Source organism: Manacus vitellinus, unplaced genomic scaffold (genome assembly GCF_001715985.3).
Source record: "Manacus vitellinus isolate BGI_N305 unplaced genomic scaffold, ASM171598v3 scaffold_3_pilon, whole genome shotgun sequence".
Taxonomy (NCBI): domain Eukaryota; kingdom Metazoa; phylum Chordata; class Aves; order Passeriformes; family Pipridae; genus Manacus; species Manacus vitellinus.
In genome coordinates, this window is record NW_021940535.1 from 20,429,451 (window position 1) to 20,456,273 (window position 26,823).

At 36.5% G+C, this 26,823-nt stretch overlaps 1 protein-coding gene across 2 annotated transcripts in view; it reads left to right on the forward strand.

Annotated features, from left to right (window-relative positions):
* The first annotated feature begins 6,271 nt into the window (after window positions 1-6,271).
* ANKRD28 (ankyrin repeat domain 28) overlaps window positions 6,272-26,823 on the forward strand; it is a 77,581-nt gene continuing 57,029 nt past the window's right edge. For both annotated transcript variants that reach the window (XM_018075393.2, XM_018075394.2), the window contains exons 1-2: window positions 6,272-7,769; window positions 8,868-8,951. In XM_018075393.2, the coding sequence (XP_017930882.1) occupies window positions 7,653-7,769; window positions 8,868-8,951 (201 nt within the window). In that variant the 5' untranslated portion in view covers window positions 6,272-7,652. The remainder of the gene's footprint in view (window positions 7,770-8,867; window positions 8,952-26,823) is intronic.

A 26,823-nucleotide genomic window follows, 5' to 3' on the forward strand; every position in this document is an offset into this window, starting at 1 on the left:
GCATTATAGTGTCTGTCCTTGAAGCCTAGACCATGCACCATTTGCAAGCCCCTTAATTCCTACTGAAGAGGGAAAAAGCAAGCCTATTGTGTAATGAAAAATAAGACAATGTTATGTTGACCTTTTGCGATGTGGGCTAGGTTTTTTTGTAATAAATTATGAGTTTGATTCTTTTTTTTTCTCTGCAGAAGCAGTATTGCAGGAAGAAATTTTCAAAGAGGAAATATGTAAAATCAGCACTTCCTCTGTTCATCTTCAGAGCGTGACTATAGATCAGTAGAAAAGTAGATCAAAGGAGATGTACTAATTCTTCTCAGTAGATGCGTGTGCCCACATGCCCAAAGGGAATTCTCTGAGTTGTTTTACCAGCTGCCCTAATATAATTTAGTAGGATCATGTTTTGGTTAATTTATAAGAATGCATACACTATTGGTATAAACACTTTAAAGGCAATGTGATAGATGATATAAAACTATGATTAGGAATTCTGCAGTCATTCATTTACTCCAACTGAGCTACCTGTTTCTTCTCCTTGGGAAAATGTAATAGCATTGCTTCCTGAAACATCAGGCTGTCAGTGCCAGCTGTGACAGTGGGTTAATGTCTTCCAGTGTGTCTGGGTTGTTATTTTTGCTCTGCTATTGTTGCGTTCCTGTCCGGTCTGACCTCCCAGCAACTGGCTGGGTGTGCTGGGAGAGGACGCCTGACATGCAAAAGAGCAAAGGGAGTGCTGAGACTGAGCCTTTGATTTTTGTTTTGTTTGTTTTCATCAACTCTGCTTTTAGAGCTGGTGTGCACAGCTGAAATTGCTGCCCTCAGTAATTATTCCTGGAAGGATATTGTGATTATTGTTGTAACTGATGCCATTTTCAGTGCCAGAAAACAAAACTGGCTGGTGACATGGTCTGAGCTGGAAGGCGCTAAGGAGGACAGAAGTAATGCTCCTAATCTGTGTCTTTCCTGCGTTTGCTCTGCCAACAGGTGGAAATACTTGTAACCAATCTGTGGGCCTTGCTTTTTGTATTATGAACACATTTTTTAAAAGCTGTCATACTTGCAAAAAGCCTTAAGTGTACAACTAATAATTGTGTGTTTGTGTGGGTTTAACAAATGCTGAAGTGTTTTGCCTGCTTCTCTCTTTGACTGAACTGATATTTTAAGCTATCTTCTCCATTTTCCAACAGAAGTAATCTTCTGTCACTTACCTTCTCCCAAAAAGAGAAATTGCTTTAAAAAACAACCTGTCTCCTGTCCAAAATCCACACCATACTACCTTGTTTGTCAACATCTATTTGTCTGTCTTCATGGATGCAAACTTACCTTAACTATTTATAATCAATATATTTGGATAGGCACATTTTTTTGTGGTCTCTCTTCCCTGAAACAGGAATTGTTTTGACTTCTAGTCAGTTTTACAAGACAGACAATACCAATGTCAGACTTCTATGGTTGTTGTTTAGAAAAGCTATTGGGTGTAATAGCTGCCTTCTGTTTCCGTCAGAAGACAGGGAGGTGGCTCCTGTTGTATGCAGCTGATAATCTGATTAATAGGAGCCCCCAGCCAGAGCACATGTGCTTTTTCTACAAAATACCTTGAGACTCTGAAGTCAGACAGACTGGAGGACATCTTTTATGTGCTGTTTGTTAATGTAAGAACGCACTCATGATTTTGATTACAGGATTGTACACTAAAAGTGCACAAAAAACCCCTCCTGCCAGCGAATTTAAATCTGGCCTTAAAGGGAAGTGTTGTGGATGACATCCTAGCTAGAAAATAGTGACAAAGATTCAGTACCCTCTTATTTTCACCTTCTTTAAAGAGAAATAGGACTTGTATTTGCTTTTCTGGTTTTTGGTTTGTGCACAGCTCTCAGGTTTTTTTCAGATTGAAAGACTTCATATTTTGGATATCAGAGGTAAATTGTTTTAAAGGTATTAATTTATCTTGTACTACGGTGGCTGTAAGGTTCTTCAGCCAAGAGTTTCTCTGCAGGTATATTGTTCAGATATATAAAATGCACAAGAAGCCTTAAACAGAAAATTACAGACTTCTATCACTTTTAAGATATTTTATTGCTTTTTGATCAGATAATATTTCTGAAGTATTTTTCAAAAGTTACAGTTTGCTTAAGTATACAAATTAAGTTTATCTGAATCACAGACATTTTACATTATTAATTTTTCTTATGCTGCTCCAATTGAGAAAAGTTAGAATGAATGCTGGATTATTTTTCTTCTTTGTTGTATTTGTGTCTCAGTTTTTGCTGAGATGACTGTTCAGATACTGGATTTTATTAATTGTAAAGTCTTAATTCAAAGATAATATATGACTACATAAAATAGTTCTCTAGATTAACAGAGGCTATATACTTGCATGAGAAAAAGAAATAGGAACTGCCTATGGTATCTGGAGGTGCAAGCAGAGCTATTTTGCTTGTCCTTGGAAGCAGAAATGTGGAGTCCAAAGGTTAAAACCATTCTCCTTTTCCTGCATCCCAGCTGTGCATAAGCTCTGGAATAAACATAGCAAAATTGGGAAGAAAGGTAGTAATTTCTTGCTTTAGACTGTTCTCTTTCCTGACTCCACCTCATTCCCTCAGGAGTGGGAAGGAAACAGCAGAGAAGTTCAGGGGAGTGACTCATGAGAAGTATTCTAGAAGTATTGCAACTTAGATTCATGGTGATGCTAAACACTCATCTCTGTCTATGTGTGATAAAAATCTGCTAATACTGGGACATGGCTATTTACTTAGAGTTGTAGCTCTTTGTCATCTGAAGAAATCCACAGATTAGGTATTTGCCTTGCAGAGCTGATACTTAAGACTCACTTGGTTCTGAATTTTTTCATTTTTACTAGAACCTGACAGAACAATTTCCTTCCTTTCCTAGATCCTTAATTATACAAAATATTAAATGAAACCAGTTGGATTAATCTCAGCCCAGAAAAAACTTGATAAATGCTGATTGGCAAAGGAGAAATCTTTATTTAGGTAGGTTTTTTAATATTGAATATGCTTCAGCGAGGTTTTCAGTGTCATCAGCAGTGCTGCTACAGTTTCTGCTCATCCATTTCTAGAGAAGAGGACAGATCTATAGAAAAGGTTGCTATTTTTAGCTGATTCAGAATTCATGTTTTTTCTGTCTGATGTAGACATGGCTGACATCTGTGTTTTAACCTGTAGGTTGCATTCTCATATGTTTTCTTTATATGCAGCCATGAAAGACTGTTGGAACTTGATTTACTTAAGGGCAAGTGTAGTTTGAAAATTGCAACATTTTTATTTTTTATTTGCATACAGCTATCATGTCAACACAAAAGCTTTTTTTTTTTCTTTTTTCTTTTTTTTTCTTCAACAATGCATATCCTTATGCACTCTTTGAAATTTGAGAGTTAAGTATGGAGATCTTACTTTGCAAACAGATATCATGGAGGCTATCAGGTAGATCACCACTCAAGCCCCAGTAGACATGGCATTCTTTTTTTAAGTTAGACCATTTTTGGGTCTTCTTTCCTACTACTACTAATTTAATAAGCTTTCTTATTGGAAATATATGACATTTGGAGAAGATGGATGGTGATGACCTGCTGTCTTCAGTTATTTTAAGTTTTATTAATATAAACTGAAGAGGGTTTTTTTCAGATGCAATATTCTTCATAACTTGGAGAGATCTGTTATGATTCCTAAATTAGTTTGAAGAGAGGAGACTTAAATTAATCCTCTTTAATCTACTCTGCTTTCGTTCTGTGTTACTATTACCTTTTCTCCCACACTAAAAGTTGTTAGTCTATATAATCTGCTGAAAAAATTGAAACCTTGGTTTAGTTTCTTTCAGTAGAATTGTGAACAGCTTTCAGTTTTCAGAATACCTGTTAGGTAGCATTAAAAACTGTACTTTGCACACCAGAGGATACCTTGGATGGTTTTTTGAAGTTGAAAGAAGAGATGATTAGAGAAGGTGTTTGCATTGAGGTGAAGGCACAGCTTTTGGTTGAAGGGAATGGGAGGGAGAATGCAAGTTCATTGTGAGCAAAAACTAAATGTTTTTAGAACTGGGTTTTCCTTTGGTTCTGGAAGTAATTGCACACATACAGCCCTAGCGTGAGAAGGGGTTTTTTTGTCTGCTTATTTACATGGTTTAAATTACTGTAGACATCAATATAGTATTGACTCAGTTGTGTTGGTTCTCTTTCTAATGCAAACTGTGACGTATTGGCTTTTAACTCTTTGACTGTAGTAATGTCACCATTCAAAAATGTATTATGTTAGGCAAGATATAATATGTTAACTTGCTTTTGGAAATAGTTTATATTAATTTTATTTTAATAATATTTAAGATATCTAGAATACTTATCAGAGTGGATTAAAATATTCTGGTTTTTTGCAATTAACTGAGTGTGAAGACTTTCAGTCTTTCTCAGAACTTCTAGTGACTTTGGACCATTAATTGCAAAGCTCAAAAATGGACAATGTTCAGTTAATTTGAACTAAATTGGGCATTATCTCTACCTAGCAATATGTCCAGTTGGTAATTCCAACAAAAGGATATGGAATGCTTGGCCTTTGCTTACTGTATAAATGTACTGACTCTTCATTTACACTAAACATACGGACTTAGCTGGAAAACCATTATCTAGCCAGTATGTGTGTATTGTATGAAACTCAAGTATGGGTTTTGTCAGTATTTTGCTTGTAGCCTTAAAATTTGATTTTTAATTTTTTTTTAAAAAATGAAGCTTTAGTTGTGGAAATAAGCTACCATGTCTGTTCCATAGGATATTTGTCACAAAGAGAAAACAAACTGTCTTCTATGTTGGGGTTGCTGTGTTGTGTAGCAGACAATAGGGTGTTGCAGTAGCTGAGCCTTGAGGATGTCCATTTTTTATTAAAACTGGTTCTGCTGTGGCCAAGAAGAACATGTCATATGTATTCATGTGAATCTGTGTTATTTCTTTTTAATAAATGGTTAGGATGCTAGAACAAAGCAGTGTAGAGTACAAATAATTGGTTTTTTGTAATGAAGACCAGAAGTATGAAATTTCAAAACAACTGGACTCTATGTAATGAACAGAATATCTTTATAAAGATGTTTTTGAGACTTGGGAAATTTTAATATGAAGTTTCATGGTGAATCAGAAACTGGTGCTGTATTCTGCCAGGCCAGGAGTCTTGAGCTCAGGGAGCCCTTAGCCAAAGTGCTCTTTTGCACTTAAAAAACCTTCACCTACATGAAGTATTGGGGGGGCCGGGGGGCATTTAAGCAATATATTATGTTGCAGTGAAGCTGTTGAAAACATTATTGCAGAAGACAGCTAATGTAAGCTTTTCCTGCCTGTGACCCCCAAAGGTGGGAATTCAATATGTCTATTTATATCCGAACCATTTAACACACCATTTAAACCTGTCTTTCTCTCTGCCTGGCTTCATATGTGAAACCTGAGTGCAAATACTTTATTGAAAAGCTATAAACTTGCTCTCCATTGACAAATTCTGATCCTAGCAGCCACTGAAGGACATCAGAATTGCCTTTATGCTGCACAGCAGGAGCAAAAACCCTCCCTCTGTTCCTGTAACACTGAAGCTTATCCAGCAACTTTTGACAGAAGCCATTTACATAATACACCCACAAGCCAGCACCATTTAGGCAGATACAAGCTGAAGTATTTATTCAGCAAGTTGTAGGGCTTTATATTTTACTCTTTTTTTATGGTATATTTTAATAATATTATTATATTCAAATGATAATTGATGTAATTTTTTTCAAGGGTATCTTTGTCCTAGTTGCAAAAAACCATGGGTTTGGTCATTAATATCTGTCTTTTTAATAGTCAACCTATTGCTTTAAGATTTTACTTTTCATTTAATTTTCAGAGGATTTATGTGGGGAGATTTTTGTCTTCAATGAGTTAAGTGGGGACTGTTTTGCTGCTCTGACCAGTTCCATATGAAAGCAGTTAAAGTGCTGGAATTGTTTACTGCCTAAACGGTAGTTAGTCAGCAGAGCCAGTACACCACATTTCTTTGCGGCTTTCAGTGGAAAATATTAAAACAGTCGCTCTTTCTTCAGTTATAGGATTTTTACGTTTTCAGCTGCATTAGTCACCAAACTGGCACAGCCATAACTGCAAAGACTGCCCCCAAAAAAAGAAAAAGGCACTTTTTTTTTTTTTTCGTGCCAGAGGAAGTTGCAGTGGGAGCGGTGACTGGGTTCTCTGGTAAGTGTGACATGTGAGCATTACTAGGCATTTCACCCTGCCAGGCTGCAGTCGCTGCTCTCCAGGCTGCTGCTCAAGGGGGAACGCTGCCGTGCCAGTGGCTTCTGCTCTGCTCCTACCGACTCGGACAACCAGGTTATTTTTTTTGAGCTTTGCAAGGCTATCTGCTGATTGTGTAATTCAGCTTGTCAAGGAAAAAAACCTGATAAGCAGAAGCTCTTGCTGAAGAGGAGAATCAGGTTGGCGCAGTGACAGATGTTCGAATAAAGAAGTTGGCTCAGAGAAGACGTACGGGGTCTGATTTTTTTTCTTTTTTTTTTTTCCTCCCCCTCAATCTGAATGAAGACTATCATGGGAACTGCATTCACATGGTGATCAAAAGAAACACTTGAGTGATGAACTGCTTTTGCAGAAGTCGTCTAAGGCAGTAATTTGAGCTTTTGTGTGCGGTAGCTAGCTTGTTTTGTTGAAGCATTCCTCCTCAACAGTATTTCTGCCTTGCGAATTCCCCGATGGAGAAGCCACAGCTACTGCCCGGTAAAGGAAAAATGAACGCTCCGCATTGCTTGTGTCCCTGATGGAGTAACACCGGCTGCGTCGCTATCGTTTGGGGAGGCTGGATTCCACCGGCAACATTATTCAAGGAGTTCATTGTCCCTGTGCTCTGACTCATCGCATGTAAATGTGCTGCAGCCGTGCTGCACGTTGCAGCTATTTTTCTTGCATGGGAAAGAATTATTTTCCTCTAAGCAGGTCCTGAATAGCTGCTGGAACCGAGATGCGTTTTTCTGGCCGGGCTGTTTGTGGCATTGAGAGAGGAAGCTGTCGAACGGCAGGATGATCAGGGGGCGCGTTTATTTTCAGTCACCAGAAGGGCTGCGACGGCTGGTTTAAAACTGACCTTGCGGGAGCGGGGAATAGCTGCGGCCGCCTCTCTCGGGGCAATTGTTCCTTGTTCTGTCCTCGGCAGGACCGAGTCGTGTCTTCTGCAACAATGGTTTCACTGTGGGGGTAGAAGGACGCTGTGGAAGTTGTGACATTAACAAAGACAAATTTGCTCGTGAAAGGACAGCTGTGTGCGACAGTGAGTGCTGTTCGAATGGAATTGGATCTTGGGATATTTTTATCAGCTGTTCCACAGTTTCGTTATTGTGGTTTCGATGCCTAGGGAATTTTTATTTTTAAAAGAACAACTTTTTTTCAGCAGTATCTTGAACGTCTCAGGGTGCTTAAATCTGAAAAATGAAGTGTGAGGGGGGATTGGAATGTCCCTTTTTAAATGCAAATACAACAGCGGTAGCACTCGCAAGTTTGTAAGGGCATGTGAAACAGGTGAAAGTATTTCCTCTATGGTCCCTACTGCTATACCTGCCGTCTGGTTCCAAAAATACCACTTCTAGCATTTTTTTGTTTGCTTTTGCTTATTCAAACTGTTCGAATGAGTCGAGTCTGTATTGTTGTTTTGGAGGAGGAGGAAGATGATTCTCCCACATTTATTTCCAATTTGCCTCAGGAAAATTTATCTTTACGTCCATCGCCCTCTGGAAATGTGCTGGTAAGGCATGTTGTTTGTTGGCATATTTCCTGCTTATGATGCTGTCGCAAATACCAATAGTTGTTTTCCTAAGATTAGGATGAATACATACAATGTTGAAACAAGACAAGGTGGTAAAATCTGCCTTACTAAGAATGGAAAAAGCTGAAACTTAGCGGTAGACTTTATATTTGCAAGGGGTCTGTTCTTTTTCATACAACTTTATCTGTGGTGCAGCAATAACAGGTCTCAACTCTTGTGTAATAGCAAAGGGTTTTTAGAAGGCTTAGAGAAATGTATTTGAAAGAAATGTATTTTCCCTGCTCCACTCCTCAATTCAGTGGTACATTTATGCAGTACCCCTTTAGGAACAGATGTGATCACTGTATTGTAATAATATACTGTGCTTATTTTGAGAACTGATAGAGTATATAGTTAAGCAAGAGAAATTCTAAGCTAAAATAAAAATTAACATAAGTCACAATCTTGATATAACTATTAGATTCAAGGTACCACTTTCTAGAAATTATCAGCACTGGGGGTTATGCTTTTATTGCTTCAAATTTATTTAGTTTTTCAACTGACTGGCTTAAATCTTGCTAGTGTACCTCAGCAGCTTTTCTTACTTACTAAGAAATCTCGCTATATTTAGTAATAGATAGGCCTGTGTGAATTTGTTACCATGCTTATCTGATGCACTTTGCTTTCCCACTCTGTCTAAACAGGTGAAAGACTTGCAGTAACTTTAGTCACTTGCTAATGCAAAAGGGCACTGTTTGTTTATGCTATATGGAATTTGCAGCACATAAGAACAACCCTAATGTTATTATAAGGTGTTCCCTTTTCAGCTTTTTCGGCTGTTATAAGCTCGTCCTCTGGACTCTTTTTTTTTTTTTTCTGTCTTTTATATATTGTCAGTGGCTTAGATTATATCTGTGTGTTTGAGGGTTTTAGAACTTGGAATTTCTTTGATTTTGAATACTCTTGCTGGTTTCTTTATTTCACTACCTGGGATGTTGTTTTATCATCATCTTGTGTTTCTGTTATGTATCAAAAAACTGTATGTGTATCACTAAAACCTAAAATGGGGGTTTATTCTGTGTTTTTGCTTTGTTTCAGCCACCATTGGTTCAAGCTATATTTAATGGAGATCCGGATGAAGTTCGAGCACTAATATTCAAGAAAGAAGATGTTAATTTTCAGGTAAAACCAAAAATCATTATCTTTGAATAGGTTTTAATTTTGTTTTGGTATAGCTTTTAACTGTACTAATCACTTTTAAACTGCTAATTCTTGAGCTGTAAATTTATGTACTGAGTAAAGCCTATACATACACTTAATACTGGAAACAGGAGTATAGCTTTGCGGGTTTGTGTCGATAGTAAAGACCTAATTCTGTATTCTTTTCAAATATTAGTAAATGTTAGTTCTGCAGTGCTTAGGTAACTGAAAAGTTTGTTTATACAATTGCATCAGCCTAACTTACAGAAAGTTAGACTGGTTAAGTGTGATGCTATGTAGACTTCTCTTTAAATTGAATACAACATATAGTATACATTAGACAATTATAAGAAAATAGTAAACTTATGGTTTCAGTAGGTTGGTTTGATAATGGATTTTAAAAAGGGAAGCCTAATGATTATATTAGTATAAATGAGAAATTGGATTTATATGTCCTATTAGTGGTGCTGCAAACTCAAGCACTGCAGGAGTCAAAATTGTACTGAAATGAAACTGAGTTTGTTCCATTGGGTGAAATTCAAGATTTGAACAGCATACAGTTACTGTATTGCTATTAAAATTCTAGTTTTAATGTTTGACACTATGCCAGATAATATAGCATAAAGTCTTTACATGGATTAGAAATTGCCTTGATTATTATAGCAGACTGACACAAACCATGTAGGGCTTAACACTACAGGAATATATGTACTCTGTATGACCCCTATGTTTCTCTTCCAAATGCATCAGAACAAGAGTGATGTTTAAAGACAAAGGCTAACATCTAGATGCTACCTAGTGGCCCATTTAAGACTGTGATAATTGTTTACACTTTCTTCTGGAGAGATGTAAACCAAAAACCAATATTTAGTTTGGTATCTCTATTTTGACATGTAAAAGCATTCTGCAGAATTTGTAGCTGAGAAATGCCAGCTGAAAAATCCCAGTATAAGGGAGTCTTGAAGAGCTTGAGTAGGACCCTGTGCAAGCAAACTTACTGTCCAATCTAAAGTTTTGTTTGATAAGGTTAGACTTTTTTTTTTCTCTTTCAGTATTTTTGTATGTCCTTAAGCAAGATTGTATGATGAATTATATAATACGAAAATACTTAATGTTCTTTTTAGTTATGAGAGCATTAGCTGTGTATCCTTCTACATGTGTATGCTCTGCTCACACTGCCACTTTTATTTTTAAAAGGTGGTTAGTCAGTATTGTTTCTTTATATTATCCATGTGTTGAAGTCAGGTTTAGCATTCATAGCTATGGAGCTTGTAAACAAAGTTAAGTTTAGTATCTTTCTGTGTTTTTTTTAATTATTACAAAAACCTCTGCTGGATTTCAGTATGTGTGTGGTAGTGGTTTTGGGTTTTGTTCTTTCTCAAATTTTGTCGAACAGTTGCAAATAAATAGAAAGTCAGCACATGTGCTTAAATAGGAAAGCTTGTAATTGCTTGCTGCCTTTGAAGAGAGTTACTTCATGCTGCCAGGTAGTTATATTGTAGGTGGAATAGTCAAAATCTGGAGGGTTTTATGTTATACTTATTTTTTATTAATTCCATTCTGTTTATACACCTTCCTTTAACAAAATACATGCACTGGAGCGTAGGAACACCCAAGGTGTAGTTAGAATCCATGCATGACAAATATGTAATTTTTTCACAACCACCTTCTTCAGCATTGGCAGATGCTTATCATGCATGAGCACTGGTTCACACCATGGCAATCCTAGTCTACTACAGTATTTAATATTATATTTACATTTATCCCTTAAATGCTGTTTGTTGGAACTAAGCAAGCATATGAATTTTCCCATTGTCTGATAGAAATGAAGTAGATTGCCTGGTGGATTTTTCTTTGTGTCTGTCTCTGTGTGTATTTTGTTCTTTTCCTGGGTTTTTCATTGGCTATATGTACTTGGCTGGAGATAATATATTTCAGCATAGTCTAGATCCAAAGTTTTTCCCATAATTATGTTTTACAAATTGTTGTAGACAGAAGGAGGGGAAAAGTGAAGAAAATGAAGTTATTCCTAGTTATTTATATTTACTAAAAAAGAGAAGGATTATGATATACTGTTTTGACCATTATGGATTGTATTAGACCAGTGTATATGTTGGATTTTTTTCCACTTTGCTATCCAAGTGCTTCAGTACAGTTGTTTGAATTCCAGACTCATTTCCTCCAATGCCTCTGAAGAGTCATTTCCCCCTCTCAAGAGCAACTAATTATTTTGCAGTTTGTATTCTAATAGTTGAGATTCCTTCCATCCTCCCTTCCCCTGTGCATGGGCTGGACTCTGTAACTGGAGACCTAGCAGTGTTCTGTGAATTAATTTTGCCCAGAAGTGAACTGAAGATAGAGCTGTTGTACATTTTTGTTGTGACAGTGACGTGCATCTAGGAAAGTTGTTAGTGATGAAATGTGGGTAATTTTTTCCTTTCTATTATCATCCAACTTAATTTACCTCCTTGCTTTTATGATATTTTATCTTTAACATTAATCACAATTGGCTTAATTCACTTTTAAAGCTAAGTGAATTGAATCTGTGTATTTGGCTTCCCAAAGCTAGGCTGTGGTAACTGCTTGATGTTATGGTAGTATCTAAATATTGCATCCAGTTTGGACTGTATTAGAGCATTACTCTTAAAACAGATGATGTCTTCTACCATAGTGTTATATTTAGAGACATTTTGAAATGGGTGGTCTCTCATAGCATGAGTTGCTGTGTGTAAGTTGTACAGATGGCAAATGGACTATTTCAGGAAGAAGATTGTTCTCTGTTGATGCCACACCAGCCTCTTGAGTCACAGGCTCAGTTTAGTTTTAGAAAGTATGTATTGTATTCTGTCTACTGTTGTAATCTTTCGTGAAGAAAGAGCAAATTGAGTGTATCCCTGTCTGCTTAAACTGTGGTTCAAAAAGCCTTACCCTCTCTGCAAGATGGAAATGTGCAGCTTTTTATAGATAAAACTGATTTATAGGAACTTTGTTCAAATGGATTGTTTGGAAGGTGAACTCTCCTGAGGCTCTAATTAATGGAAAAAACAGAAGGGAAGGGATTGCTTCTCCCTCCTCTTTTCCCAAGAAAGCTTGAGTAACTGTTTCATGAATCAGGCTTAAATCACACACATCCCATATGTCAGACTGGTTAGTTTCTTTTATATGCATGGCTTTTGCTATGCTCTGTATGTATATGTGTGTGTTTATATGTATGTTTAAAAAAATGTTATTATTTCTTGGTACCATCCTGAGCTTTTGAGACTTGACAGAAAGGAAAATCTTGCATTATAATGGACACATTTAATATTTCTATTAGTTAATGGGGATCCTCAACGTTTCCTGCTCTTGCTGATTAGATTAGTGGGGCTGGTTTGAATTTTATGTACTTCTCAGCAGTTAGTTTTAGCTAACTAAATTATTTCAGCATTGCATTTTATAAATCAGTGTTCGTTTGAGCTTTTTTTTTTAAAGATTTGGAGGCCTGTTACTGTTGCAAACTGTGCCATTTCTGTTTGTAGTCAAAGCTCCTACGATGTATGTTCAGTTTAAAAGATCGTGAAAATGGAATATTTCTTCTCAGCTATTATTTAAGAATATAATTCTTTGGAGGGAAGACCAGTGCATTGTCAAAAACTGATTTAAAGGTTGCAAATCTGACTATTGAAGTGATTCTTCAAAATCAGAACAATTTTTCCTTATCTTAAACCTAAGACCTATTAGGATACTATTTTTTGCTAGGAAAATTGATAGTTTGGGTAATCCAATATGCAGTTTTTAAAACCCCATTGCACTTGGTCTTAGCTGTGGGGATAAACATCTGATCCTCTCTGGGACTGCTGTCAGTGTGTCCCTTGCTCTTCTCATGCTAAAGCCAAACAAGTACTTTTTTTGAAGGAATCCCAAAATCATGCCAATCTCTCTCTGTGCTCAAAAGTGCTCACTGTTCCTATTTAAAGTAGTAATACTGACATATGTGGCAGGTGATTTAATCATGAAACACCTGTATCTTACTTTATATTGTGCTTTGTGAGACTAAAATAGATTTAAACTATGACACATTCTAAAGCTGCTTTATATGTGAGTTGGTGTGTTTTTTCTAACATAAAATGTAATAATGGAAAGTGAAACTCCTCCTATTGTACCGTTACAGCCATTGGTACTCTGGAGCCATCAGGGTTATCTGGATGATTTCTATTCTGAACTATTGACCATCCAGCACAGCTCTTAATGTCTCTTTCCTGTAGTAAGTAACCACAAAGTAAATAAAAATTCACCTGTGTTACTATTTTGTGAAGAAGAGGAAAAAATACCCGATAGAATGAAATGATCTTCTGTGTGCCCTCCATAACCCCCACCTGTATTAGAGAGCAATGAAGTGTTGCCCATAAAGCCCGTGTTTTGTTGGTGGGATTGTCAAGGTGGATGATCCTGTAGCACCAAAGTGCTGGGTACAGACAGGAGAGCTAAGTTTATGTGTCTGACTGGTGTTTTGAGCAGTAGGGTTGCTGCTTGGACGACTGTTGTGGTTGAGATATGGGCTCCATTCCCAGTCCTGCCAAATGTGGGTTTGTGGAACTTCTTTGTGTTATTTGCGTAGTAGGACAATGCTGCTGGATGTTGTTCTAGGGTAAAATATGCATCTTATTTGATTTCCTCTTTTTTTTTGTTTTGTTGGTTGGTTTGTTTGTTTGTTTATCTTACTCTGCAGGTCATTGCATATACTGAAAGAGTAAGAAAATTGGTTTGTTAAGTCTAGTGACAGGTCTAGGACTCCTCATACAGCATCAGGTCTGGGTACCAGGAGAATTAGATTATTGAGGGTGTCAAATATACTAGTAATTTAAAAATGAATAATGAAAATTAAAGTTTAAAAAGCAGTAAAGATTCTTTGTGATGATAGTATTGGTCACCAAAGTCCTAAAAGAGGTTAAACTGAAAAAATAGGTAATAAATGTATGGTCACCTGACTTTCATCTTTATACTTAACCTTGTCAGCTGAAGTACTGGAGTAACAGGTGTTTTTCTGCATACTTGAGAGAGCAGTGTAGAACAGGAAAGCCTGAATTACCTGGCTAGAATATGGAACATTCTACAGAATTTAATACGGTTCAACGTTCTGGTCATACAAACGAATCCTATACCTATTTATTACATTAAAAGAATTTTCTTATGTGTCTTTCTGTGGAAAACTGTAATTGCTCTCTAATTCAGCAATTATATTGAAATATCTCTCAGTGTAAAGAACCTTATGTAAATAAATATCATGAACTCGCTTGAAAACAGATAAAATGAAAACCATAATGCATAGCGAGGTAAAAATAATTATTAGGTATTTTCTTACCTTTGTGTTCATTATCTTTCTGTAACCAGTTATTTTACCAATTAATAATGTGGATTTTTTGTTTGTTTGTTTTTATAAAAAGTGTACATGCATACAACTACAAGTATAAATTCACTTCCGTTTGACTTAACTATGCTTCTAAAAACCTCTTTCTGCATTAATTGCCATGTGTAAAGTGTTTGAGCTATGCCTTTTGTTATCAGTGCCTTGTTGTTAAGTGTAAGAATTTGCTGGTTGGGGCAACTGGAAGAAGTCCCTCAAAGCAGGTCAATACAGGATGCTTTTCAAATAGTGGTAGTTGATCTGCAGTACCTTGTTTCTGTGCTTTTGATGAGGGAGAGGTTCAGGGAGGGTGTTTTAAACAAGGAGTGAAAATAGTTTGGAGAACAGGGGAGCAAAATGACAGTTTTGCTCAGAGATCTGCATGGACCAGATAAAGGCAATGGGAAGACAGGCATGTCTGAATGGTACTCCTTTCCACTTCAGGAATGCAGTGACCATTGATCAGAGAAGGGTTTATTCATAATGGTTTGAGATTTGGTCCTCTCAGAGTGTGTTTGCAGGGAAATAATTTTCCAGGCCAATTCATACCTCTTGTTACTTGATAAAGCTTCTGGCAGTCAGAGCAAAGCCACCCTCTGGTTTTTGTACCTAAACTGGTGAGAATAAATAGTAGTTAAAAGCTAGTGTAATGTAGCAGAGGCTAAGCAGGAACTGTGCAGTTTTTAGCTCTTCAGGCTGTGTTTCTGAAGAGGTGAGATTATGGGTTTGCTAATCAGTCTGTTTGTCCCAGACATACCTCACATCCAGTGTTGGTAACTATTTTGTCGGGTTCCTGCAGGCAAAGTAGACTATTTACATGAAGGACTTTGTCATTGGCAACTGAAGTTGGCAACAAGAGCTCACACTAACATATTTGTTACTGTGGAGCAGCATCTTATTGTATTCCCTGGCAGGACAGACATACTGTTTGGTTTGCTGATTTGAATGTGAGGGAAGAATTAAAAAGACACACAGAAAATAGTAAAATATTCTGACAAGCCCAGGTTTTTTTATTTTTTTTTAGTTCCTATTTTAATAGATCAGGTTATGAACTTTTCTTAACTGTGACCATTGCTAGAGTTTCGATCTAGCGTGGTTTTTTTTTCTTAAAACTATTGGTTACTTTTTTTAATTGAGTCTTTTGCTGATTTAATTAATTGCAGGCAATCATTTAAAAAAGAGACGCTACAGTTATTGTAACTTGAACTATCTAGACTGACACTGAAAATGTAGCTGCAATAAAATTTTGGAGGAGTGCACAATTCAGACCTATTAAAATGAATTTTAAATTTAAGGTCTCCTTTCCAAAAGTGTTGTAATAGCCTGAGTCTCTAATCATAGCAAAGAAGTATTTAGGGGAAAATGGTGAGTTTTGAGGTGTTAATAAAGTGCATAGAAATATTTGTAAGTTTTCTTCTATATTGAGAACACTTTTTTTTCCTCAGAGATAATTAGAATAAAGGCAGATTTAGTTTCCCATCTTTTATAGAGTGTTTGTTATAGCTCATGTGATTCTTAATATTTATCTCTTCACGTTTCAGCAATCAAATCTAGAAGAAAAATTATTTTTAGACAACCTCCTAATTTTCTATATTATTTATCTATTTGAAATTCTGTTCAACGTTGAAGCTGTTTGTTTTTCCACTAGAAAGGTTTCTACTTGGATGAATATAATTTGTAATCTATTTTTATTTTCAATTTGGAGTGTAGCAGAATTTAGGGGATAAAATTACAGGTACTTGTGAGTTGGAAAGACTTTTTAACATGATGAGAACATAGGATGTGTTATAACTTAGAGTTTGGTACTAGTTATTTTAATTCAGTTTTATCCTTTGGATTATGAAACACAGGGATTCCCTGTAAGTTTTCCTACAAATAAGAGCTCTGTATTGAAAGAAGACATATATACTTGCAAATAAGAACTGTATATTGAAAGAACACATATATACGTGTGTATGCCTATATATAAGTGCATACCAGTTATATAAAAAATGTGAGCTTATATATATTTTTTTTGAAGTATGGTTGCTTATCTGGTGTCAGCAACAGAAGGCATATAAAGAAAGGACAGAGAGAACAGTCCTTTGAAGTAACTGCAGGAGGTCAGAGAGGAAATAAAACATTCCTGTATAAACAAACACTAATAAAGAGAATTCCTCCAGTAAAATAGACTGCTGAGAAACACAGACCTTTACTCAGGGCAGCAGCTGCTGCCTGGCAGCCTCTGCCTGGAACCCAGCTTCAGATGCTGGAGCAGAGGCCAAGAATTCTCATATTGGGCAAAGGGAGGCCTGTGAGACCTCAGAAAGAGCAGGTGAACTCATGATGGGCATAAATCACAAACTAAGCTCTGTGTACCTTCATACCCTTCTGCTAACTTCTTACTGAAGGATTTTTATTATTATCTAAATAACAATAATTATACCTACCTCTTGCTCAGAACAGATCTCTATTAAGAACTGAGAGAGCATCTGTAATTAGATAGAGGCATTTAAAATAGTTGATGGCTTTATTTAATTTGATATGTTTTCATTTTGGGTGAGGTAAATGTAAATGTGTTTTGCAAATGTATGGGAGAGAAGAAAACAGTATATTATCTCAGAGACTAATGGTGGTACTCATCTTCTCTATCCTGCTTGCCCACAGACTTCTAATAAAATAAAACTCTAGAGCAAAAGCAAGATATTTCTTTCTCCTTAAACTTTTGCTTGGACTTTTGTCCAACGTGTATGTCAATGCTTCCTGCTTCTAGACAGTCTCTGTACTAAACTTTCTAAATGTTTCCACCACAATCAGGAACCCCCATTTCCTATGTGATCAGCCTGATGAAATGATGAGCCATATGAGACTCTCCTGCTTTATAACATGTCCACTTAATTGAAATTTCTTTGTATCTGAAAAATAGAAGGAAGATTCTGTGAAGAATTCTGGTTTTAGAGAGAGTGTTTGTGGCCTTGTGTGGACAGGAGCAGATTGTGACTGCTCAGAACTTGCAGCCATGCATCAGGTTTTAATGTGGAGCTGAACTCCACATTGAGTCTAGGAAGTCTAAGGAATTGGTTTTAGACTTAAGAAAGTCTAGGAATTGGTTTTAGAAGGGCATTTTGTGAATAGCACAGGCCAATGTGTGTGGTGTTCTATTAAGACACAAAGCTTGTAAAACATCTTGCCACTAAACATACTCAAGTTTTAATGAGGTATTTTTAAAGTAGGAGGTGGAGTTCTGGGCTACCATATGGGAGTGTCCAGAGTTTATTTTGTTAAAGAATTAAGTGAGTTCTTAATAACATGAATATTCGTGTTATGTATCTGAAGAGATAAGAAGAAACTTTGCTGCAGGGAATGTAGGGAAGCTTTTTCTACAGGAAAGCTGCTTCTGCTTCTGAAGGATTGGATATTAGGCTGTTTGATCCATTGATCTGAAACCTGACTGATTCCAGAAATGGAGAACTTAGGAGGCTAATTCTTCCAAGTGTAGTGGGAACTTGCTACCACTTGTATATTGTAAACAGTATCCTCCAGCTACTCAAAGCAGATTTAAATTCATAATATAGAAGTTATTTACTGTAACTTAACTTTAAAGTTGTGGATTTCCTGTTCATTAGTGTGGAATGTTTTTCAAGCCTGTCATCTGTAACGATTAATCAGATATCTTACTTTCTTTTTAGTGGTTTATACTGAATCATCTTTTTCAGCCTCAATATTAAGTGCATCCAAATGGTGTTGAGTTCCTCTTCTGGTGTAGAAATAGATTCAAGATGTTTTAAATACAAATGTATAATTAGGCATTTTTCTTCAGAATTGAAATGCTTAATGAGAGAAACTTTCCAGTTCCAAGAGGAATAATTCCTTGCTTCATGTCAATAACACTCTAATTAGCCTCTGCAAATGAGATTTTCAGATGTATTGAGTTATCACTCCTATTAGAGTGATACAAACAAACCTTCAACAGAGCTATGGGATAATCTGACTGACATCAGCAAATTGCTACTCAGTACAGCAGGTTTTGTGGACAGTAGCTCTCAAAAAGTTACCATTGCAAAGGGTAGGACTCTCTGAAAAGAATATTGTGCTTACATATGTCATGGTGCTGCCTTGTGCAGGTAATGAGAATTATTCTTTAGAGACTTCAGTATGAATTAATATTAGGGTGGTGTGCTACTCAGGCTAACATATCCTCCTTCTCATCAGGTCTAGTAAGCTTGCCTAGTTCTATGCTAATGTGGTTTTACTGTTTGCTAAACTGGGCAAAAGAGCTTGGATGTCTGCATGGCAATGTTTTACTGTATTGGCTGAAGACTGAATTTCTTTTACAGTAATTGGGGATTTGAGAGACAGGTTTTGTTTCAGTCGCTGTTATTTCTTCAACATTGAAAAATTGTCATTGATGTAGAGCACCATGAATAATTAGTTAAAATTTAAAAGTGTTTCAAGAATTTTGTGTTTGAGTCTCCAGTATGATTATTAGTGATAATGATTTTGTAGATCATGTCTAATTTACCATTTTACTTTTAGTGATTACTGCTTAAGATTGTAACCTTCAAAGCATAATAAAAGTTCTGCATTTCCTGCTGCTTTTACAAAACAAGCTAGAGGCAAGGTCTTGAATAGTTAGAGCTTACTGGAGTTACTCCTGCCAGTTGCTGTGCCTGACATGCAAAGGATTGGTATTTGAGAACAGAACATCCCCACAGAAAGAGCAGAGAAAAGAAAAAAAGTTCAATAGACTTAATGTGCATTAGCTTCCAACATGGACACAGTCGTTAAAGAATGCCTTACTGGTAAAAGCAAGATAGGATTTGAATTTACTGATTATTTGTAGTAATTTTCTGGGAGAAAACTCTTTACGTGTATGCAACATACCTTTGAAGAAGACAATTTTCTCCACTTTGCAAACAGTTGAATCTATCTTACATATCTGCTGTGGAATATCTAATATGCTATCAGTAAACATAATTTCCTTTGTCCAGTTTTGCCCTTCATGGCTCTACATGAGGTAGATAGACATTTTAAGTTCCTTACATCTACTTCAGTAAAGGATGGATGTATATCAAAAATGATGAAAAGAAAGTGTTTCTCATTTGCTTCTATGTGATGTAGGGAGGGCTATCCCATAAATGCCCAAGGAGGAGGACTCTTGTTCGCTCTTGGTAGGACCTGAAAAGGCTCGTACTGGTGTCAGGTGAAATGAACTGGAAGGTCACTGCAATGAGATCTTGCTGAAGAGCATGCCCCAAAAGTTCAGATACAATGCCTGTCTGGATTATGAAGTTTGAGGGGGCATTTTCTCAGGCCTATGATATCAGCCTGTGCCTTTCTGTCTCCAAAACCTGTGATATTCTGTTCTCTTTTCAATCTTTTAAAATCCTACTTTATTATTATCCTTTTTGATCATTAACTTAATTTTAGTTTTTATTTGCATGAAATATGAGTTATATACATGTGTGTATACATAATTATGGTAACTTATAAATTATATGATGCTGACTTCTTATCTCAAAGGAGTGCAAATGTCCTTCCTTAGTCGCTGCAAGCTCTTCCTATATGACAGTGATCTTCTAAGCTTATCCTGTGTCCACTTAGCCTAAGAAATAGTCCAGGTAAGATACCATGATCCTAAGGTAGCTGGCAGTTTTAGAGGAGTTTTGATCCTCACTAGCAGAGGCTTTCTGTTGGGTTTCTTTTGTGATCAGTGTGGGGACTTCTCATTTTCTGTTGTAGACCCTTATTGGGTGGAAGTTTTTCTTACTCTCATTTTACTCTCCTTCTTCAGAATAGATGTATTCTGCAGGATTTTTCTTGCCTCTGTATTAGCACAGATTGTGTTATATGCTATTTTAAGTTCCTTCCTTAACAGAAGGACTTTGTGTATGGCAACTAGATGACCTTACTTTATGAAGCTGTTTAACGTAACACACACCAAGAAAATGTTTTTGCTTGCTCCAAGAAGAGGTGCCAAGACTATAGACCTGAAAACCACATCTTTTCCTGTCAGCAGGACAATGCAGTTAGTGAGACAATTATCTGTTTTACATGGGACGGTTTCATTCAAGCACTTGCCTTTGCAATGAAAAGGGCAGAAACCCCAGCTTTTCTGAACAAAAGTGTCAGTGGCCTGAACGTAATGTGCTGGATTTAAACTGTGTTGGAGATGTGCATACCTTACCTAGTGTGGTGTGTGATCTTTCACTGGAGCATAAACAGAGCCCGTATTGTACTGTTTTCTCTCTTGGCATATTTTCTTATTTGTGTCCTCAAACATTACAGATAGATGACACTGTAAGACGAGGCAGTCAGTGTCCCTCATGCAGCCCACTCTGCAAGCACAGGCTGGGTTATGTAATGTACTCCACATCACTGTGCTCTCATTATGGAAAATCCATTGTTTTTTCATTGTTTTTTCAGAAATACTTTCACAGTTAAATCGTTTTTCTTCCCAGCAACTGCATTCTGATTTAAAGGTGGGGTTTTCTTCTGCTATATATATACCAGGTAAATGTTTACAAATCATATACTTGGCATTTGGGAAGGGTAAAGCCAAGGTAAAGTATTTTTAATGATATATTATTGGTTTGGTTTTTTGGGGGTGTTTTTATGGTTTTGGATTTGTTTTTTGTGTTTTTTTTTTCTTGAGGGTTTTTATATATAGCTGAGTTCTGAACATTGTAGAGGTTTATGGGTGGGTATTTTTTTATTTCAATTAATTTTTTTTGTTCTCTTCCTCACAGTGATCTAATATATCAATGAATAGTCTTGGTCCTAAAGATTGCTCTATTTTTATTCCTGAGTTAAAGTAAGGAAAATACATCCAAGATGTTTCAGCTGCACTGTGAGATCAAGTTGCTCTTACCAAAGAGTACAGAATAGCTCTTTATTCATTCCGTGTATTGGGCAAGAATTCAGTAACCTTTAGTAGTAATAAATGGGACCAAATTCTCAATGTTGGAACTTTCAGTGAAAAGGAGCAGCTCACAAAACCTGCTCAGTTACTCAGATCCTTGTCCAATACCCAAATGAATGCTTGAATTCACCCACAAGGAATCCTAGCCTTTATAATTTAGCCAAAAACATTTATATGTTATGTAAAAACATCTACATAGCATGTAAAAATGTTATGTAGATATCTTTATAGAACAAGCACCTAGGTCCAGCTTTTCTTACAAGCTGTGCTTGTTCAGTATACGGGTTCAAAAACTTGACCAGCAGAATTTTAATGGCAACATTACAAAACCTGCAGGGAATGTAAAGGTTAAAGGGTATGTGAAGACATCTATTTCCAAAAAGCACCCCGACTTAGTATTTTCAAAAAAAGAAAAATTGAAGATAGATGTTTTTGAGGTGGATTACTTGGAAGTGGAAAAATACAGAGATGTTTAGTTGTTTCAAAATCTGCTTCTTGAAATACTTGACTACAAGTCAAAAAATCTTCTTGCTGTGTATCTCTCTAGTTGTGAGAAATAAGGATAAAATGTCTACCAAAACATCTCAAAATAACTCGTATTTTTTTTAAGTGTACGTGTTTAAATGAGAAATTTTTACTCTCATTTTCTGATTTAGGGTTTAGCTGGCTGTGAGGCCTAGCAGTCATAATCTTAGATGGAGTTTGAAGCTCAATAGCTGTTCCTTATTCTAGATGTGACTCGCTTTTCTTCATTTTTGTGTGTTTTTTCTTTGGGGCCACTGTTTTAAGAGGACAGAGCTTCAAACAGTTACACCTGAATGATGTTTTGTGCCTAATTCTTGTGGTGTAAGACAGAGCTAGCATTTGAAGTTAACTCTTCCGTTAAAAGATGTCTGGAATAGTCTTATTTAACAACATGAATGGTTCTTAACTTCTGGTTCCTTTTTTACCAATCTTTTTTTGGAGTGTAGTGTCAAATTATATTTAAAATTGCACTTCCCTGAGTTGCTATGGACATGAAAGTTTGGGATTCAATAACAGTTAGAACAGCAAACTTTCTCCTGTCCTCTTCCTCTCAAGTTGTTCTGCTGAATGCCAATATTAAAGACTAGATTGTCTTTCGGACAAGGGCAGTTTGACGTCTGATGTTTGCTCGTGTAACTTGGACTTTTGATATTCTTTATGCAATTTTTATAAAAGGTGTTTTCAAGTGTTAGTTATAAATACTAGAAAGATCCTGTTTCTAAAAAGGAATTTTTAATAAGTGGTTGAATGTAGGTTAATATTCCAATATAATATGTCACTATCATATATATATGAATGATACTTTTTCTGCAAAAACTTAATTTTAAATGATTCCCACCAGATTGCTTTTAGTGTTCAGGCATTTTAGAAATGAACCAAACTTCCAATATGCTTTTTATTTATAAGTTTTTACATTGTGTACAAATTGTATGTAATGGTTCAGTAACGATAGAGGTTTGTATCAGTTTTAGTGTTATTATTTGAATAGAAACAAATAATCATTGGCTGAATGGGAAGTAAATTATTTTCCATGGATTTTAGTGCTGTTCTGTGAACTTTAAATTCAGTCACAGAAATTCCATTTTAAAAATGCCTAGAGGCATCAGCATATAAGAGGAATTGCAAAGGATGTCCAGACAGCAAAACCATGCAATGACCATTCTTTCTTGCCTCCTCCTTGGTGGGGATTCTCATTTGTAGGCATGTAATGTGGAATGCTGTACAGATAGTGTTGTTCTGCTCTCGTCTAGATAAAGGTAAAACTCAAATGTTTGACCTGCCTTTTTTCTGTAAAACCTTAAATACTCCCCCAGTTTTGTTAGGGAAGAAATACAATTTCCTGGAATGTTCCAGTAGTCAGAAAAGGAAAGAACAGTTGTTTGGTTATGAAATACCTTATAATTGGCCACTGTTGTTATAGACTCTAAAACTCCAGTCTGTGATTCTTATTTTTTTCCCCTAAGACTTTCACCATGGCAGATACCCTATTGTCCCAGGTGTGCTGGTTTAAAAGTTAACCAGCAGGGGGAATGAACCCAACTCAAAGGAGAGATTATAAGTCAGAATAACAATTTATTAAAATAATACAGTAAGTACAATAATACAAACAAACAATTGGTCTCAACCCACAAAAACCCAAATGTGTAACCCAGTACCCTGGGGCCTGAACAAAGTGGTGTTCCTTGGGCCCTGTTTGAGTCCAAAGTAAAGGGAGAGGGGAAGAACCTGCTGGTGGGAGAGCTGCTGCAGTCTGGCCAGAACTGGTGATCGCAGTCCAGTGGTGGGCTAAGTCTGGTTGAGAGCGATGAGATGCAGCCGTCCTCTGGATCCCACGAGTGGGTTGAAAAATGTTCCAAAACTCCAAGATTATATATCCTCCAGTTCAGGCAGGAATGTTTGGTACTCCCCTCAGGGTGGGGAGTTTCACAAAGGGTGTGAGGACAGAAACATCCTCCTATCTCACAGGCCTCTTAACACCTAGTTTATAGCCTGAGGAGTCAGGCTCTATGGGCAGAGGGTGCGAATAGTCTATTGACAACAATAGTCTAGTTTCTGGGAAATGACATGGAAGGCTATAGAATACAGTTTTGGGTTACCCCCACCATGCTCTATGGGCAGAGGGTGCGAATAGTCTATTGACAACAATAGTCTAGTTTCTGGGAAATGACATGGAAGGCTATAGAATACAGTTTTGGGTTACACCCACCATGATGAACTGATCTCAGTTGTCCTAACTATGACACCAGGGAAAGAGGTTTACTGACCAAGGTCCATTCTGTTGTTCTTATTTGTTCAGTTCTCATGGTGGAAATGTGAATATGGCTCGATAGTTTTTATAGCCAAATTTCTTAGCCTTTTATCACCACCATAAGTAATTAAATCAGAATAGATCAGATTTTTTAATTTCTGTATTTTTTAATGCCACTCAGCATGAGCTTCCCTCTTCTGCCCATTCACCCAGACAAGTTAAACTTCTATCCAATTTCTGAAATATGCCCATATGCAAAATCTGTCCATTTGCAGTTGCTGAGTGTTTGATTTTTAATATTTGGAAAATCAGATTTTGGAGAGGAGAGTTAGTGTCTCCTTTGCAATTATACAGCTAATAGTCTTTTCTTCTAACATGCTAGAAGTGCAGCGCTTGCTGGTTGCTTTATGTGTCACTGTAGATCCACTAAAAATGATCTTGTTATGAGATTTTATTTTTTTTGTTTTTGTTCCTTGTGGCAATTTAGAAAGTTGTGAGTTTGTGCTCTTCAGAAACATGCGTGCTTAGAATGACTTACTTTCGGGTAAACTTTTGGTCTTTCCCAAAGCAGTGCTTTTATGACCTTTTTCTAGGTGCTTTGTAGTTCTCTTCTGACTTACATTTTATTTTCTATTGTATACCTACCTCTGCCATCCACTTTTTTTAAGGTCTCCGCAAGCTCACAGTGCCACAAGCAGCACTCATGAAATTTAGTGGTTCAGTCCACGGTGTGATGTTTTTTTATTGTTGTTATTATTATGTAGAATCAAGTCAAAGAGTATGCACTATTAAATTGGTACTGAAGATCTTAACTAGAAACAACACTGGGGTTTGGCAGATTACAGCTGACGTGACCCCTGTTGCTGCAGCCACTTTGTTTTCTTGTTCTTTACAAGAAAGGCCTATTGAGTCATTGGTCACTGCTGTCTTAATGAGCAAGAGGGCAAAGGTTCCTCCCCATTTTTTTTGGAGGTCTAGATTTGCTCTGCCCCAAGAGATGGCCTGAAGAAGATATGCCTTGAAATGTAATGTGTAATGATAAAGTCTTACTAGTGAAAATTTAATACTGGGCTTTCAAAAAAAGTTTCTTTCAAATGCAGTACAAGTGTTCATACAAATAGTCACATGAGCATTAGTTCAAGAAATTAATGAAGTCAGCATGACAAATCTAATCCTTTCAACTATGATGTATCTGTTATTTGGCTTCGAAGGATACATTGTGGTTAGCTATGTAGTACCTGTTTTTACTGGCACGCTTTCTTCCCCTTTTTAAGCATGCAGAAGACTATTAGTGTAATTTGTTAGCTTGCTCTCTATATTGGGTATACATCTTAAATTTGAAATATGGTGGGAAAATAGAGGTCTGCTTCCAAAAAATATGTTAAATAAAATTAGTTAGAAATGTGTTAAATTTTGGCAATGCAAAGTTCTATGAATTGACTTAAGAAATATTGGGGGAAAATCCAAAGAAATAGCAGATGAATTACACTCAAGGTAGCGTAGGGATACAAAATTAATTTGTCACAGAATTACAAGCCTAGTACTTAATCTTTTTCTTCTTATTTAAGTTCATTAATTTTCAGATTCTAGTTATGTGTTTTTAAGACACTACTGTGATTGAACATACTTCCGAAGAGTTCAGTGACCTGGTTTAGAGAATTAAGTACCTAAAGTAAACTTTTGAGAAGTTTAAAGTTGAAATGTAAAAGCCAAATATTTAAATGTGTTCTTTTTTGTGTGGAGGAACAAAGAAATTCAGTTAGAGTATACAGTTATTCTACCGGATGATAATTTTAAAAACTGTAGCAAAATCTGCAACTATGGTTCAGTGTTCTTGGTGACTCCCAAGTGTAGCACTGGGGCTTCACACAGGGAGAGACCTCTGTGGTACTGGACCCTATGAGAGAATTAGAAATACTTTGTAATCATATTCTTAAACATTATCTGTGAACCCAGGAGTTACCCATCCTGCTGCTTGAAAAGTCATGTTTTTTAACTTAACTGAAAAATGCACTAAGTGTTATATTTAAAAATCGTTTCACTTAAAAGGAGTGTTTATTAAAGCTACTACAGGGTATGTTGGAATTGAAACTCGTTCAAGATTTGTGATTGTGTATTTAGGGTTGATTTCTGCCAGGAACAGATGGCACTGGAAGCAGACAACTGACAAGTCATACAGCACAAAACACCTACTAAATGATATTTTGTAAGTGCAGTCATGAAATAATGAGAGTATTTTGAAGTGTTATTGCAGAATTTAGTTTTGAAGAGCAGGTAGGCTAAAGAGGAGTTTTTATGAAGGAGTTTTCCAAAAAGTATTTTAATTGAAAGATTTTGGATCGATAGATGTTGAACTATTTGAAGGGGAAAATGAATTTTGCTCTTGGGGAAGCCATGGACTGGTTACTGCAATCTTGCTGGATACGTGTGGGATAAGAAATCAGCCTTTAAAGCATCTAGCTGCTTAAAAATCTCTCTGTACTTTTAAGTAGTTACTCTAAGTCAATTGCTGAGATAGCAAACCAGGAATAAAAAACAAACAAACAAACAAACAAAAAACCCAAAACAAATCAGGAATAAATTGTTGTGTCTCAGAGGACACTTACTTCTTTGAAAAGAGGTAGGTTTGAAACCTGTGTCTTTAAATTAGCACAGATTTGTCCGCTGTACAAGTTTTGATCCATAAAATAACCAGTGAAACAATTAAAGCTTCCAGTTTAGGTAAAATGAAACAAAGGTGGCCTTACTGTGGTTCTAGGTTAGGAGAATTTATTAAGTACCACTGTCCATGTCACCT